Raw genomic sequence first — 15,756 nt, forward strand, 5'->3', positions numbered from 1 at the left:
GGCACAAGCTTTGGGTCTCCAGTGTGGGGTAGACACTCCCCAGCTTCACCTGCCTGCATGCAGCCTCCCTAAGCCAGGCACGGTGGGGTGGGCAGGAGAGCAGAGCATACCTCGGTGTTTCTGAGAGGTGCCCAGGAGGGACACGCAGTGCCTCTGGGGAACAGATTGAGGACAGTCCTGAAAGTGCCCTATTAGCCTTTCTCCAGCTCTTGTAACCTATTTTCTGACCCTGTGTCCTTTTTTGTCCCCCAGTGAAGCTCCTGCAGATGGGAAGATCCCTGCCTCACTTCTCACCCCCTGTTGAGGCACTTGTTGATGCACACAGGCCTCAGCAGCTTCAGTTTTGAGCTGGTGACCCAGACACCTCCCTCCCAGACACAGGCAAGCAAGGGAAACAGGAGGGACAGGAGGACATGGGAGGCTATGCTGCCAAACCCCTGAATCCTACTGGATCACAGAGCAGAAGGTGACAGTCGCTGCAGCTCTGCACCAGCTGTCAGTGGCAAAATACGTGGTCCTGCTTACTGGTGAGGAGCAGCATTTGTTTCTGTCTAGACAACACAAGTGTGTGCAACCCTGAGGTACCTGGCACTTCTGCGTTTTGTGCATCTCCCTGTGCAACAGGTCTGGGCTACTGTTCCTACAGCACAGCAGGAACAGCATGGTGCGTCCAAAGGATGCTCTGCAAGTCCTATTGCTGGGTCCTTCAAAGCTTCCCAGGTAGTGGTCCTACAAGCACAGCAGGACTGAGCAGCTTTGCTTCTCTGCAGGAAGCATCACACCACCACAAGCAGCACACAGCTCAGCACCCAAATGCTTTGAGCAGGCTCCCTGGGAAGGGGTAGTGGACCCTCCTGCAGCACCAGCCAGCAAGCTCCTTCCATGTCCAGAGGGTGGCTGTCCCCACAAATGCGGATGTGCTGCCAAACCTTGGCTGCTTTGTGTCCAACCTGGCAGCTTCTGGCAATGTAAACCCACCCAACTGGATTTAGGGCAGCTCAGCAGGGCACTCTGGCTGGGTTCCTCAATTTCACAGAACCCATAGATGTCTTTACTGGAGTTCATCAGCAAAATCCCCCTCTAAGATCCTCTAAAAGCAACTACAGACAGACTGACTGCCAGGAAAAGCAGTGAATGCTGGAGGTTCCCCATTTTGTCCCATTTTTGCAGGGCTGGACTCCACAGCAAGATGCAACCATCCCTGATGACCTTCCTGCTCCTGCGTAGACCCAAGATCATGTGGGGCCCTCCAGCTCTCAATGCCACCAGTGACTTTAAAATGTAATCTCTCTAAAGCCACCACTAAAATAAGCCCTGAATCCTCTGCCAACCTGGAGAGATGTGAGCTAGTGGTGGGCCCAGATACGTGGTGGCAGTGGGGATTAAGTCATCCCAAGGAGGTGAGAGCAGGATGAAGCACCATCCATGATTGTCCTGGGGCAGGGCATCATGGAGCTGTCAGACTGATGCTTCCTCCCAACTCTTATCCCTTCATGGGTGGGCTGCATAGGGCACAAAAGAGTGGGGGAAGGCATCCAAAGCAGTGTCCTGGCAGTAGGGACACAGAGAGGTGTGGACAGGGCAAGGGGCATCAGCAGAGGGAGATGCAGGGTGCCCAAACCCCACAGTGATGGCTTGGAGGGGACGCTTGTCATGGAGAGAAGTGATAACATGCACAGAAGCAGTATCAGGCACACCTGGAGGGTGCTCCCAGCTGCCCCCAGGAGAGAGGCTGGAGGAGCAGCATTCCCATTTCTCAGGACCCCCAAGGCCTGGGAGGCGTGAAGGACTCACCCTGCTGGCTGTGCCTCTGGGCGTACACCACCACCACCACGGCGAGCACCACGCAGCAGGCTGACGGGACAGGGTTAGCCATCTGTGGAAGCAAACACAGGCAGGAGCAGTCAGGGCTTGCCCCCAATGCTGAGAGCCCTCAGCAATGGGACTGCAGGAGATGACTGTAAAACCAACTCCATCGCAGCCAAGGGGAAATTCACTGCAAAATGAGGCATTTTGCTGGCGCACGCTTCATCACTCGATAGCCTGTGGCCCTTTCCACGGGAGGTGCCTGGAGGTGATGATATGCTTTGCACAAATGTTCTATCTTCCCTATCTCATTTTCAACATTTTCCTTAGGAAAGCCAGCCCCTGGTGCCAGGCTCTCCTTGGCAGATGCAGCATCCTCCTAGGAGCCAGCACTGCCTGCAAGTGGGTTGCAGAGGGGTTTTGAGGCGATGGGAGCACACCCAGGTAGTTCACAGCACCAGGTGGTGTTTAGGACACGCAAGATGTTGATCTCAGCACAGACCTCAGCCTCAGCCACCTGCCATCAATATCTTGATGGGCCACAGTTGTCCCCCACCTCTCTGGGCTGGGAGAGGGGCAGAGGCTACTCCATCCTGGTGAGCTGTGCCATGTCCCAGGGGATGCTGTGGTGCAGGGAGGTGTGGAGGGGGTTACAGCTAAGAAAGCACGTAATGAAGACATCCTCCCTGCACCAAAAAGCCCCTCCAAGGGTGGACAAATGGCAGCAAAAACTACAAGGATACCCTGCACGGCCCTGCAAGCTGGAGATGCCCAGTCTCTCGTTTTCTTGCAGCCAGGGCTGGTAGAGGAGACCAGAGCCAGGAGGGAGCTGCTGGGGACAGCCATGGGGATGCGGGCCCACCCACCAGGAGGTAAATAGCACCATGCATGAAAAGCAAATTCCACCTTCAAAACCATTTAAACCTCCCTAATCTCCAGTGCCGTATCAGTAACGTGCACAGGATTGCCTTTTAATCTAGAACATGAGTATGGGCTCATTAGCCAGATGGCATCCATTTAAACCTAAATAAAGGGGGAGCTCTATTGGCAAGAGAAAAAAAATCCAGCAAAACATATTCCATTACCCAACACGACTGTTGCAGGAGCCCAGATGGCCTCTGGTTCACAGCAAGCCTTTGCAGGGCTGGAGGGGAAGGCAAGAGCAGCTGGGTGGGATTTCATGAGCAGATTTTGGGGTGCAGCTGGACCAGCCTGATCTCAAATGCCTCTCAGGGGCAGGGGTGCTGGGGGAGATAGTGGGTCTGAAGAGGACGAGCCTGGAGATGGGCAGAGAAGGGACCCACAGCCTTCACTACTGATTTTTGGGTGCTGGGTTTGGGCTCGAAGGGCTGGCAGCAAGAGCCATTCCCAGTGTGCTGGTGCTGCAGAGACATGCAAGCCCCAGACCCTGCTGCCAGCCCTCACAAGTCACCTTGAGCAAATCACTCTAACTGCCTCCCCTGTGCCTCAGTTTCCCCCATCTGTAAAGCAGAGATAATGAAGGTGACCTTCCTCTGGAAGCTCTGGGCGAGGAGCGCTAAGTGCTGATTACAACATCTTTATCACTCCCTCTGTTTCTTCCCTCCTGCTCCTCTTGTGCCTGCTCTCCACTGCCTTCTCCATGCGTCCCCTCTGTGCCTGCAGCATGGCTCCCCAGCAGCCACCCCACCTGTGCTCCAGCTGCCATCACAAGGGGCAGCTTGGGGAGTGGGTGATAGCTGGAACCTGAGGCACTGAGCAGCTTGGAAACCACCTGCAAACCAGGAGCCAACTCTCCCTATTTACTCCCAAATTTACTTTCCACTGAATAGTCCCTTCCTACAGCTCTGGAAGCTGATGGGTGGCACCAGGAATTGAAGCAGGCAAGGAAACGGGGGCCAGAGCCTCCCTTCACCACAGTCCAGATATCCCCAGCTAGTGCAGCCACCCCATTTCTGGGGACAGTGGCAATGACAGGAGGCAGGACAGGACCCCCCAGCAACCAGCCAGCTCTTCAGAAAGTGTGAGATCTCGATGTAGCCTTTGGCTTGGCTCAGTGCAAATACCATCACCAACCCTCATGCTCTACCTCCCGGCCCTGTCAGGGAGCAAAGCCACCTGCTGCCCCCCCTGCTGCTCCTCCCTCATCTTATCAGCTCTTAAAATAATTGCTGCTGCTCCTGCCCATGTGCCTGGGCCAGCATCGAAACAGACACAGTTGTGTGGCAAGGAATGCTTCCTGTCCTGAAACACTGATTATCTCAAGGGATACAGGTGGAGTAGGAGAGAGCAGAAGGACCCAGGTAAGATCCCTGGGGATTCTGTGGCATGACCAGGACACAGGCAGAGGCTTCCAGTGACAGCACAGAGAACTCACCACTCAGCTGCTCTCATCCTGGAAAACCTCATTTCTTCTTAGAGATGAGCTCTGTGACCAGGCAGTAGCAGAGCTATTTTAGTCCAAAAAATCTAGCCAGAAAACCAACTTTTTCTCACTTGAATTGCAATTTTCCATGCAGTGTTTACTTTGTTTGACTGTTTTGCCCAAAGCCATGTTGATTTTTTTTCCCCAAGCACATAAAAAACCTTCGCAATTTCTGCAGATGCTTCTAATGCAAATTTCTGCTGCTGTATTTGCTCACTTAACTATTTCTCTAGCAAAAGCCAGCACCCCAGCACTCGGAGTGCACAGGCTAGTAAGCAGCAGCTCACCAGGTGTGCAGATTCCTGAGCTATGTCCCGTGCCAGCAGGGAGCAGTTCACAGGTGATGGAGGGGAACCACATATATTACGCAGAGAAGCCAACAGTGGGAAACTCAATCTTGTGCGCAAAAGGTAGATTTTCCCCCTGTAATGAATCATTTCTTGGAGGTGGAGAGGAGAGAGGAGCCTGGGCAGAAGGAAGAGGGGTGAGGGAACACATGAAGTGGTGGACCAGCAGCTCTGGAGCCATCCTCCCTGTCCCCAGCCTCCTGTTTTGGGAGAGAGCAAATAGCTGATCTTTCCCTGCCTTGTCCTCTACACCAAGGGTAGTGAGGGCATCAGTCATGGTCACTCGCAGCAGAAGACAACTCAACATAGAAATGAATAAGGTCCCCTCCAGCAGCTCTCAGCCTAAACCAAAACATGTTTCTAGTCATGTGTTTCCTGAGCTGGATCAGGACTGAAGGCGCACAGCAATGTGACATTAGCTGTTGTGGTGTGATGGGGTGAGGACAGTGCCATGGGGGCACAGCAGTAGTGAAGGGGATTGTGTACCCAGGCAAAAAAGTAGGATGACACTTTCTACTGAACAGTCCCAGTGTCCTCTTTTGAGCAGGCAAAGGGATGGATCCGTTCCAGCTGTCCCTTTGTATAATCTCCAAAGCTTTGGTAATGGGGGTACCAACTGGCACCTGGAAACAGCAGCTCCAGGGCAGGTTTGTCCCTGGCTAGCGAGGGATGTGGGCTGCATCTCAGTCTCCCACCACAACTTTCACCTGCCATAGGCTGCTCTCAGCAATGATAAATAAATAAAATCTCATTCTAGAAGTGTGTGGCTGCCATGAAAGAAAAGTGGTAGTTTCAAAACCTAGTGTTTCCATGACAAAGTCTTCCGTCAAGCAATTCCCCACCAGGTGCTGTTATGGGGTCTGGCTCTGAAGTGGTGAACTGGGGGAAAACAAACTCTGTTTAGTCATTTCCTTCTCCTGCAGCCTTGCCCAGAGCCTTCCAAAGGAGCTTTGCAGCACCTGTCCTGCAGGCACCTGTGGCAGGCACCACGGTGTGAGTGCTCTGCCCACAGCAACTATCGATGCTGTGGCACAACCTCTGCTGCAGGCATGGGCTGTGGATGGAGACACCTGTGCTGCAGACACTGGCTATAGCTGCTACACTTTGCCTGTACTGCAGACACCCACTGCGCATGCTGGGGCACACCTGTACAGCAGATGCCGAGCGTGGGTGGTACTGCACACCTGTACCACAGGCACTGGCTATAAGGTGGTACTGAACACCTGGAGTGCAGATGCTGACTGAAGACACTGCAGCCCACCTACCCTGCAGGACAGGTCACAGCCTGCCTCTTCCTGGGGTGTGGTGCTGTGCCTGTAGTGCAGATGCCGACTGTAGCCATTACAGTGCCCCCGCACTCACAGCAGGCACCTCCTGGGCCCCAGCGTTACCGAAGGAGAAACAACACCCTTACCAAAGCCACTCTCGACTCCTCAGTGTAGGCCTTTGCTAGAGATCCCAACACAGCTTCCCCCAGCCCCGGGGATCCAGGGTGCCTCCCACGGGAAGGCATCCCTCCCCAAGGGCAGGGTGTGATGCTGGTATGAGCAGTGAAGCACTGGAGCCGGCAGGACACCCTCCAGCCCTGGCTTCCCAGGGATTGCACCACTTGTGGGCAGCAGTGCTTGGGCACCCGAAAGCACTGAGTGCTGTCTCCTCCTTTCAGATCATCCCTGGCAGCAAGGCGAGGGAAAGGAGAGGAAAAAATAGTTGTCACTTAATGTCAGACACTTGCTAACAGCCATAAAACCTTCTGGCCTTACAGTGCCCTGTCAGCACTAAACTCCTCTTTGCTGCCTAAGAGGAAAAGAGAAAAGAGGGACTTCATCATCTCCTTCATACGTGCTATCAGAAAGCCTTATCTGCAGAGACAGAATGCCCAGTGCTTGAAAAGCTTTCTTAAATCTAATTTAAACCCCCACTGTCAATAGAGCAATTAGCACTGCCCTGCTGGACCATGAGTGCCACAGGGATGACTAGGGCCAGCTGAAATTAATTCACTCCTGGCTGTCATGGACCATGACTTTCCTCCCTCCACCTCCTCCCTTTCTGGTAATGAAGTGGAGACCCCAAGGAAGAGGATACCCTGGAAGAAGGAGCACCCCACAGCAGAGCTCCTTCATCACTGAGCCTCTACCATCCCAGCGAGCACTGCTGGACCCCTGGGTGGCTGCGCAGACCCTCCTTCTCTTGTGGTCTAAAAGATGGACAAATGGTGGAAGGATGGTCCTTACAAAATGTCCCAGCTGCTTTGGTTGAAGGTGTGCCTGTGAAGGCAGCTGTGGACTTGCAGAGCTCTTGGCTCCAACATACCTGCTGGAGTTGCTCCATCTTCCCTGGATGCCACTGGCAGGGTGTCTCTGTGTTAAAAGCAATGAGCAAAGCTGTTCCCCATATCCATGGGGATGAAGAAAGCAGCTCTTCGGAAGCCCAGATGAAACCAGAGCTACTTTGCAAGGGGTAATGCACAGTTTAGGAGCTCCAGGGGTAGCTGAGATGGTCTGGGGAGGAAGAACCCATGAAAAAGCTCAGGCTGTTTGAGAATATGCCAAACTGGCAAGCTGGCACCCAGGACAGGTAATTTGTTGCTTCTGTGGATCATGGCAACATGCTCCCACTGGGGCAGGGAGCTGTAGAAAGACCAGCAGGGTCCTGAGAGTCCCAGGAGTGAGGTCATTACCCTGGAGCTCCAGGGGCTGGGGGATTCCTGCTCCAGGAGCAAGATGGGGATCTCTCAAACCACACCTTGCTGCCCTTCAAATTGGTGCCCTAAAGCATCATGGCAGTGCAGTCCACCCCTGTCCCTGGCAGGACAAGGGACACACTGGGGTGCTATGATTCCTCCGTGGCCTGAGGACAGGCAGGAGCACGATGTCAGGAGAGCATGGGACAGGTACAATCGATGGGAACCTCTCCAGTGACCCTGCCCAGCAACAGCCCCCGGTGCCACATCCATTGCAGGGCAGTGCTGCTGCCCGTTCCCTGTTCCTGCACGGAGCCTTGACGGGGGATGTTTCCCATAGCCCATACCTGTCCTCACACCTCCCACCATGTGAACCAGTTTTTCTGCAAGTGGAAGGCAGCAGTCCAAGACCAGCCATCTGCTCCAGCAGTGATAAAAGCCAATGCAAAGAACAGCATACTAATAAAGCATTGCACGTCCTCAACAGTGCTACTGTGAGGAGGCACAGCAGGGCAGGAGGGGGCTTAAATCCCATGTCAGAGGAGGAACATTGTCCCAGGACTGTTCCCCAGGGACACGAGTGCCACCTGGGCAGGAAGGTCAGCTGAGCTGCCATACCCAAACCCCACTCCTCCACAGCCCACAGCCACCCCTGGCCAGCCTCTGAGATGCAGGAAAGCTCAGACCAACAATGGGAAATGTAATTTTCCCTCTCTTTTTACTCAACTTTCCTCTGCACTGAGCATTTCCTGGCTCCCTGCAGAGAGAGATTGCAGGAATCAATCATATCTTTGCTTTGTTAAAGAACTGCCAGAACCAGTGCTTTTTGTCTGGAGCCTCCGTTAAAATGAGGTCCTGAGCAGTGTTTCTCCATAGATGGTGCCATGTCAGGGACAGACAGAAGAGATCAGACAGAGAAGGGAGAGAGACTGGAGATGGGTGATGCTTGTGGTTCAGGTGCTTCCCAGTACTCCTCTCCGGAAGCTGGAGAAATCACCTAAGATGGGCGTACTTGGGAGCAGATCCTGCTCATTCTGCATCTCCAGGCTGTGGTTACTGTGGGATGGAGCTCTTGGTGTCATGCTGGTTTTCAGCACTTCGATTCTCAGCCTCCACCCACAAAAACAGAATATTAATGATGCGGAACAAAACCTAAACAACCTCACAAAATCAAAACCAAACTCACATAAACTGAGCAAACAACCCCAAATAATTTAGGAAGGTCCTGCTGTCTCATGCCAGGTTTGGTTTATGCTTTCCAGACAAATGCTGTCAACATTTCTTATTTTTGTCTGCGGGGCTGCATTGCCCTTCAGTCCCCCTAGGATTTTGCTCACAACCCTGCTTTCTGCCTTGGGGAGACTGTAGCGAGCCTGCTTTATGAAATGCCCAACATCCCTGCAGATGCAAAGCTCCAGGGCAGAGAGAAGCATCCTAGTATTAAACTCTGGACTGTGGCATAGTCATGTGCTATCCTGAGCAAAACAAATAGGAAAAGGAGGACAGACAGGGTTTGTCCAGATTTATTCTATCAGCTGGATGCCCACTACACAGCAGACATGGCATAGAGGAGCACGGTGTTTCCCATGGTTACTACTAGGAGCGATTTTTGGGGTATGTCTGGCCACAGAAGCTTTAGCATCCCCTTCAGTAGCACCTGCAGACACAGGTTCCACAGGGCTTTGCTTGAAACATGAAGACTGCATCTCTTGCTAGCCCAGTCTTGCTCCTCTGGAGGTCTATTCACTGCAGCTCCCATGCAAGGGGCTGGACACAGTGTGGGCACTGTATCTGAGCTCCGTGGCACTGGGGTTATGTGAGGTGAAGAGCATGGCGCTGCTGTGGAAGCACAGGGGCAACCAGGGAAAAAGTGCCAGCTGCCATCCCAACCCAGCTGCTGGCACCCTGCAGGACCCCCTTCCTCCAGTGCAGGCAGGGCCATGCTAGCTTGGCCCCAATAAACCTCCTGGTGGTGATGTGCCCAGGCCAGGGAGAGCTACAGCTCATTCCTGAATCACAGGCATCCAAGGACTGAGGCCACAGCATTGCTGCTCAAAAAGCAGGACAGGTTTGCTTTTTGCCAGCATGCTGAGACAGAGCTAGAGGAGGATGAGAGCCTGAAGTTGTGTTGCAGGGGCTCAGGGACATGAGCAGGATTGGAGTGAGGAGCATTGGAAGAGACCTTGGCAGATGTCTTGTCCAAGGAGGGAAGAAGAGGGAAGGGCTTAGCAGCACTGTGAGAGTAAGCGATGGAACACCCAGTTATACAGAGCTTCTTGGGCATTTTAATTTTAGCTTGGCTTTTTGATTGGGCTTTCTTTTTTTTTTTTAAGCTGTTGGCACAGAGGAAGCCACTCCAATGACTCTGATGCTGCCTCCCCAGAGACGCCTCAGGATCATGCAATCATAAAATCCATCATTTAGGTTGGACAAAAACCTCATCGAGTCCAACAGTAAACCTAACACTGCCAAGTCCACCACTAAGCCCTGTTCCTAAGTGCCATATTCACATGTATTTTAAATACCTCCAGGGATGGTGACTATGGCTTGTGTTGCTTTGTTTCATCTCTCCTCCATGCCTGCAGCACAAGTTGGCAGGAGGATGGGGTAGGCAGGACCCAGGCAGCTTCCAAGGCCCAGGGAGAGCAGCAAACACTGTTGGAGGCAGACAGGGGCTCAGGATGCTGGGAACTGTGTGGTCCCCACGGGTCCCTGCTTGCTGTCCTTCCCTGTCCACGTTCCACAGGAGCTGCTGGTGTCCCCACTAATGCCTCTAATGCCTTCAGACCACCAAGTGGCCCGGGGTCACTGGCCCACAAGCTGCTGTGGGGACACAGGCCAGTGCAGGCAGCCAGGATAGATGTGACAGTGAGGACATTTGTCCTCCAGCTGCATATGGGCTGCCCCCTGCCTCCTTCCTCACTGCAAGAATGCTGCTCAAAACCTGGCCAGGAAAAAGCAGACTGGAGAGAATCGCAGACAGATGGGGTTTGGTGGTCATTGATTCACCCAGTTCCATCCAGTTTCATCACCCCACTCACCCCAGGTGGTTTCACAGGTGCCCAGCATGTCCCATGCAGCCTTCTGGGATCTGTGTCCCTACGTCACAGAAGCACCCAGTTCTGGAAGTGGGCAACTGAGGGGGAAAAACGGAGGCATGTGGGTTTTCTGTAATACCCTGATGACAAGTGAAAAGGGTGGCACTGAAGGGAGGAACTAATCCCACCCTTCAGTGAGAGCAGCCCATGTTGTGTCCAGTGATGCTGGAAGGGGGCTTTCTGCTGCCAGCAGTCTCTTTGGTAGGCTCAGGGGTCTGCCCCAGAACTGAGCCTAAGGCTGGCAGTGGGACTGGGGTGATGTGCCTGCCCTCTTCTGCTTGCAAACACCCTCCTGGGAAAGCAGTGGATAGAAGTGACCTCTTTTTGCTCTGACCCCCCCCAAATGGCCCTACTCACAGGCCAAGCCTCACCACATGGCAGCAGCTGTCTTGGCACCACTGCTGCCTCAGTCTGCAGCAGGACCTCACTGGCCCCTGCCCCCTTGCCCCCTATCAGTTTGGCATTGCCTGGATGCAGCTGGTGGAAGGGGAAAAGCAGCCATGGGAGGCAGAAACAGCATTGCTTAAATGGGCTGCGGGCACCCCAAAGCCCCAGGCTGGCTCTCCTCCCCTGGCCTCCAACTGGTGCCTCTTTGAGGGTCTCTGACTGCCACAGCCTGGAGCCAGCAGAACTTGTGGGGTGAGACCAAGGGGCTGCTGAGGACCCCTCTGAAAACCCCTGGGGATCGTTGACCTCCCTAGGATCCAGCCCCAGACCTTGCAGACAGCGTTTGCTGAGGGTGAGCAGAGGATGAGGAGGGAGAAATGGAGTTGGCTAGACGCAGCTGTGCCGAATAAAAGTCAAGAAAGTGTCTCACCCAAAACTACAGGAAAGTTTAATTATCAAGGACAAAACACCATCTGTGTGTGCAGACTGTGACCTCCTGCTGCCCCTGGGCTTTAACAGCTCTTAAATTAAAATGTTTGTTAGGGTGTATTCCCTGTCTGACATCAGGGAAGCAGTTTCACTGGGACAGAGAGGAGGATGCACTGAGACGCATGCTGGGGTGGTGTGCTGGGCTCGATGGTGATGGGGGAAACAAAACACCCTTTTGGAAAAGAGAATTCCCTCCAAGCATGGCTCTGGCAAGCCCAGCATCGCTGCGTGTTGCCACTGGCAGGTGAGGCGTGTGTGAAACGGTATTTGAGTCTCAGCCTCTTTCCAAAAAACCAAAGCCAAGAGGATGTACACTTGGAGGAAGATTTTGCCATGTAAAGCCAGCAGAATTAAATGAATACTCAATAAAGAAGAGGTTGGATTAAAATCCAATTTGTTTTCAGCCCTGCAAGGGAGGGAAGATGCGTACAGTGGTACCAAGCCCCAGAACTGATCTAGGGGTGTCAAACCATGCAGTTCCTTTCTTTTTCTCTTTCCTGTTGTTTATGGGATACAGCACCCAAGGTGGACACACCATCACTTTCCTACCTACCAACACTGAAAGCAGTCTGAAGCCAACCTGGCCATATAGGAGAAAAACAACTCAGCTGGGAGAGGTCCCACTTGGCAAGATCCCAGAAGCCTTCTTCTCCATCCTGCTGCCAGTATTCCTGCAGCAAGGCATTTTTTCCACTAGTAAACCCCCAAAGCCAAACACTAAATATGAATGCATTGGCCTCTGGGATCTGCCATGAAGACTCACATTCAAAGAACACAGATCCAGGTCTATCTTCATCCTACGGCAGTTCTAGGGGCTGTGGGTCTGGAGGTGGCCATGCTACCAGACTCCAGGAGTAAGCAGGGGAGTGCTTGATACTCCTCTTGCTTGGTCCCACACTCCCTACACAATCACCCTGCCCCACCAGCCAGGCTCTCTCTGGGCTCTCAGGGCCCTCCTGTCCTTCCAGGCCACAGAACCAGTGCCTATCTCTCTTTTATGCCCCTGTCAGGTCAGCCCCTCTCCAACTCTGCACCAAGTTCATATGCCTTAAAATTATTGGGACATTTTGATCCTGTGCTCAAGACAAGTACCGGTATCAAGTCTCATTCTGTGCATCTGCCTCTCCTCAGGCTCCCTCTCCCTCCAGCAACTGCCCCATCTCTTCCACCCCTAAAATCACACCATGGCTTTGCTCCTTCTCACCGTTGCAGGCAAAGCAGCCAGTGTATGAAGGACAGCCCTTGCAATGCCAAATTTGACTTGGAAATCCCTTTGCCTAGCTGCACCCCAGTGATCCCCATCCCAGGAGGTTGGTGTGCTTTAGACCTCCTGCCTGGAGCCTGCACTCATTCCTCCCCTCTCTTGGGGGCCAGGCAGCAGGCAGGAACCAGGGTGCCACCCCTGCCTGGCCGGCTGTCTTCCACCAGGTGTGGCAGGACAGATGTGAACCACGTGTGCCTTTTGTCTCAGGACCCTTCCTGGAAGCTCCAGCACTGAAGGAAGAGAAAACCATCAGCCAAGAGCAGCCATGGAGTCCCCAGCGGCCTCCAGCCCCCTCCCAACCTCTGGCTCCACTCCATCCACTGGGGCAAGACTCAGTTTAGGGGAGGGCTTGTTTTTTAATTAGAAAATATTCATCAGCATTTAAAAATAAAATAATAAAAAAGTGTCAACCAGCTGGGGCCACGAAAGCTGGGGCGTTTTTGGCTCCCGACCAAGCACTTTGATAGAAAGGCTTTTTGGAAAATGCCGTAGAAAACATTTAATTTCTCCCAAGGCCTGCATATGGGGCTCATCACTTGTGCATATTGCACAGGAATATTCATGTGTGCTGGCCTCCTGCTACAGGATGACGAGGGTTCGCCGGTGCAGCATGCAAAAGGGGCTCCTTCCCTTCCCTTTATTTTTTTTTTTTCTCTTTGGAAGAGGAAAGCACAGTATTTCACTTTCAATCCCTGAATATTTGTCAATGACAGAACAAAGGAAAAACTGAGCCAGAGTCAGGTCTGCGCGTACTCATCAGCTCGCTGCGCTCACCACAGGGTAGAGCCACAGATGAGCAGCAAATGTGGGGAAACCTATTTCTACCCCTGGTTTTGCTGCTTTCTGGTTGCTTGAGCCCATTCTGATGCTGCCTGGATGGAGAGTGGGAGCCTGACTTCCACTTCCCTGGCACAGCAAGTGGTTTCAGTTCACATCCCAGCTCTCCATTCCAGGGATGTGGAGCTGGCTCATCCTGGACTTGCCACTGGGTATATCCATTAGCTAATGCCCTTCTGCAAAACTCAGGAGGACTGAAAATACTCCACTGTGGCCGTAGAGCAGAGCCTGACCCAGCAAGGGGATGACTGGCATGGCTCGGGCCCTCATCTCCCTCCAGTGTTGCTGGCTCCCTCCCTTTACCCCTCAGCTTCTGTCTCAGCAGGATTTGCTTTTCTGTAACAGGCCAGTGAGCTCTTCTGGAAGGACCAGCCTCACACCGAACATCTTCTCGCCCTCTCACTGGGATGCTCATCTCCAGAAAATGCTCCCTTTTTCCCCTCGAGCCCCCACCTCTGCCTCCTGCTCTGCAGCCTGCCCAGGGTGTCTTCTTTAACCTTTTCTAAATCATTTGTGCTCCCTTTCCCCAACTCTGGTTGCACCCCTCATTCCCATCAAGCTGCTCTCCCAGCACAGAGTGTACCAGCCTTGCTGGAACAATTCTGACTAGCCCCAAAAAAAGCTTCTTCCCGGCAGAAAAAACTCAGTGCACTAGTTAGGAGAAACCCTGGGCAAGGAGAGGGGGTCGGAAAAGAAACCATCTGATCTGACTATCTCTGTGGAAGTGAAGTCAAAGACAGCTTGGGAAGAGGGCACAGCTCCTGCTGGGGCTGCAGAGGAGTCTCTGAGCAGAGCAGCCCCTTTGTGCAGGGCTCAAACGGTAGTTTTTGCAGACATTTGTGAAAAGTATTAATAAAAAAAAATCTACTGAATCTTCAAAACAGGAATCACACCAAATTAGAGACTTTATTAATTTTTTTTTTTTGGGAACCTTCCCCAGCTGGAGAGGAAATTTGATGCCAAGTGTATGCCTAGACAGGGTCTGCAAGATCTACTATGGGAAAAAAAAATTTAATGGAAAAAAAAAAAGTCCTTAGATCACATCTGGAGCACTGTGCCCAGTTTTGGGGCCCATGTACGAGATTGGCAATGCTGACCTCCAGCAAGTCCTTGAAGGGTGGTGATGAGGCTGAGGCACATGGGGATGAGGACAGGTTGAGAAAACAGGGCTTGTGCAGCCTCCAAAGTGATGGTTTTGGAGGGATCGAACAGCAACCTCACAGTACCTACCTAGAGATTACTGAGATGATGGAGACAGGCTGTTTTCTCCATGGTGGGAAGATGAGAGACAACAGGCATGAGCTGCAAGAGCTGCAACAGGAGAGGTTCAGGCTTGCTATAAGGAAGGCATAGTCTCATGACAGTCACCTGCTGGAAGATGAACCCAGACAGGTTGTAGGACCTAAGCCTGGAGGTTTTCAAAACCCAAACGGGTGAAGTAAACTGGTTCACATTCAGTATTCACCCTGCCTGGGGCAAGATTCTGGACTAGGGACTTCCCAGGCCATTTCTTACCTTGTTGGACAGATGAGCATGCCATTGCCAAGAAAAATTAAATATTATGAAGTCCCCCACAAATTCTGCTGGGGATGGCCCTGCTCAGTGCTTGTTTTAAATATTGGAAAGCAAAATCTGGGTGAGCGCTTCTGACGAGCCCTCTGCCTGGAGCGGGACGTAGACCATGGAGACCAACAGAGACCGCGGGACTGCAACGTGTCAGGGCCAGATCCTGTGCTCAGCTCAACCCCACTGATGAAATGGAGACCAAGGAGATGGCCGTCTGTCCCTTTTCCAAACTTCCTTCTGCGGGGACTGCCTCGCATGACACCAGTAAGTGATTAACGAGCGGCCAAGCCCGTCAGCACGCAGCCTGCGTGCATGGGCGCTTTGCATGTGTGCGCACCGCTCCCCGGGACTTGGCGGGGAGGGGAGCTGGGGAGAAGAGCGCTGACAAGCAGATGATTAATTGAAATGCAAGCGGGAGGAAAAGCAATGTCCGCTAAAACTATCAGGCGTCACGAGCATGGGAAAGGAACTCAGAGACGCCGTCTCCATCTCTGCTCCGCACGCATGGCGCCTCCCAGATCCAAGCTGCTTGCCAGTCCTTTTCCTGGCTTCTATTTTTGCAGGTGCAATTTCATATTTGAAAATAACCATGCTGCACACGCACATATATATATATTTTTTTTTTCCTTGCCGTCCCCCCGGCTCATTGCACACGGAAACAGCAGCGATGGGAGAGCAAACCTCCCAGTCTGCAGCACACGGCAGCAATTAGGCATCCAAGTACTCGTTACCCCACGCCTCAGGGTGAAGGCGCCCACTGCCTGGGCTCTTCACACCGTCTGCACCTTCCAAGTGGTGCAGGCTCGAAAATACACACATAAAGTCACCAGTTTACGCTAAAATAATAACAAGAAAAAAAAAAAGAAGTAAGGAAT

General features: G+C 52.8%; 1 protein-coding gene across 9 annotated transcripts in view; it reads right to left on the reverse strand.

The window, feature by feature from the left end:
- CNTFR (ciliary neurotrophic factor receptor) overlaps positions 1–15,756 on the reverse strand; it is a 202,181-nt gene that overhangs the window by 82,181 nt on the left and 104,244 nt on the right. For all 9 annotated transcript variants that reach the window (XM_048291996.1, XM_048291999.1, XM_048292004.1 and 6 more), the window contains one exon: positions 1,795–1,876. In XM_048291996.1, coding sequence (XP_048147953.1) covers positions 1,795–1,876 — 82 coding nt within the window. The remainder of the gene's footprint in view (positions 1–1,794; positions 1,877–15,756) is intronic.

The sequence above is a fragment of the Corvus hawaiiensis genome, chromosome Z (genome assembly GCF_020740725.1).
Source record: "Corvus hawaiiensis isolate bCorHaw1 chromosome Z, bCorHaw1.pri.cur, whole genome shotgun sequence".
Lineage (NCBI taxonomy): Eukaryota > Metazoa > Chordata > Aves > Passeriformes > Corvidae > Corvus > Corvus hawaiiensis.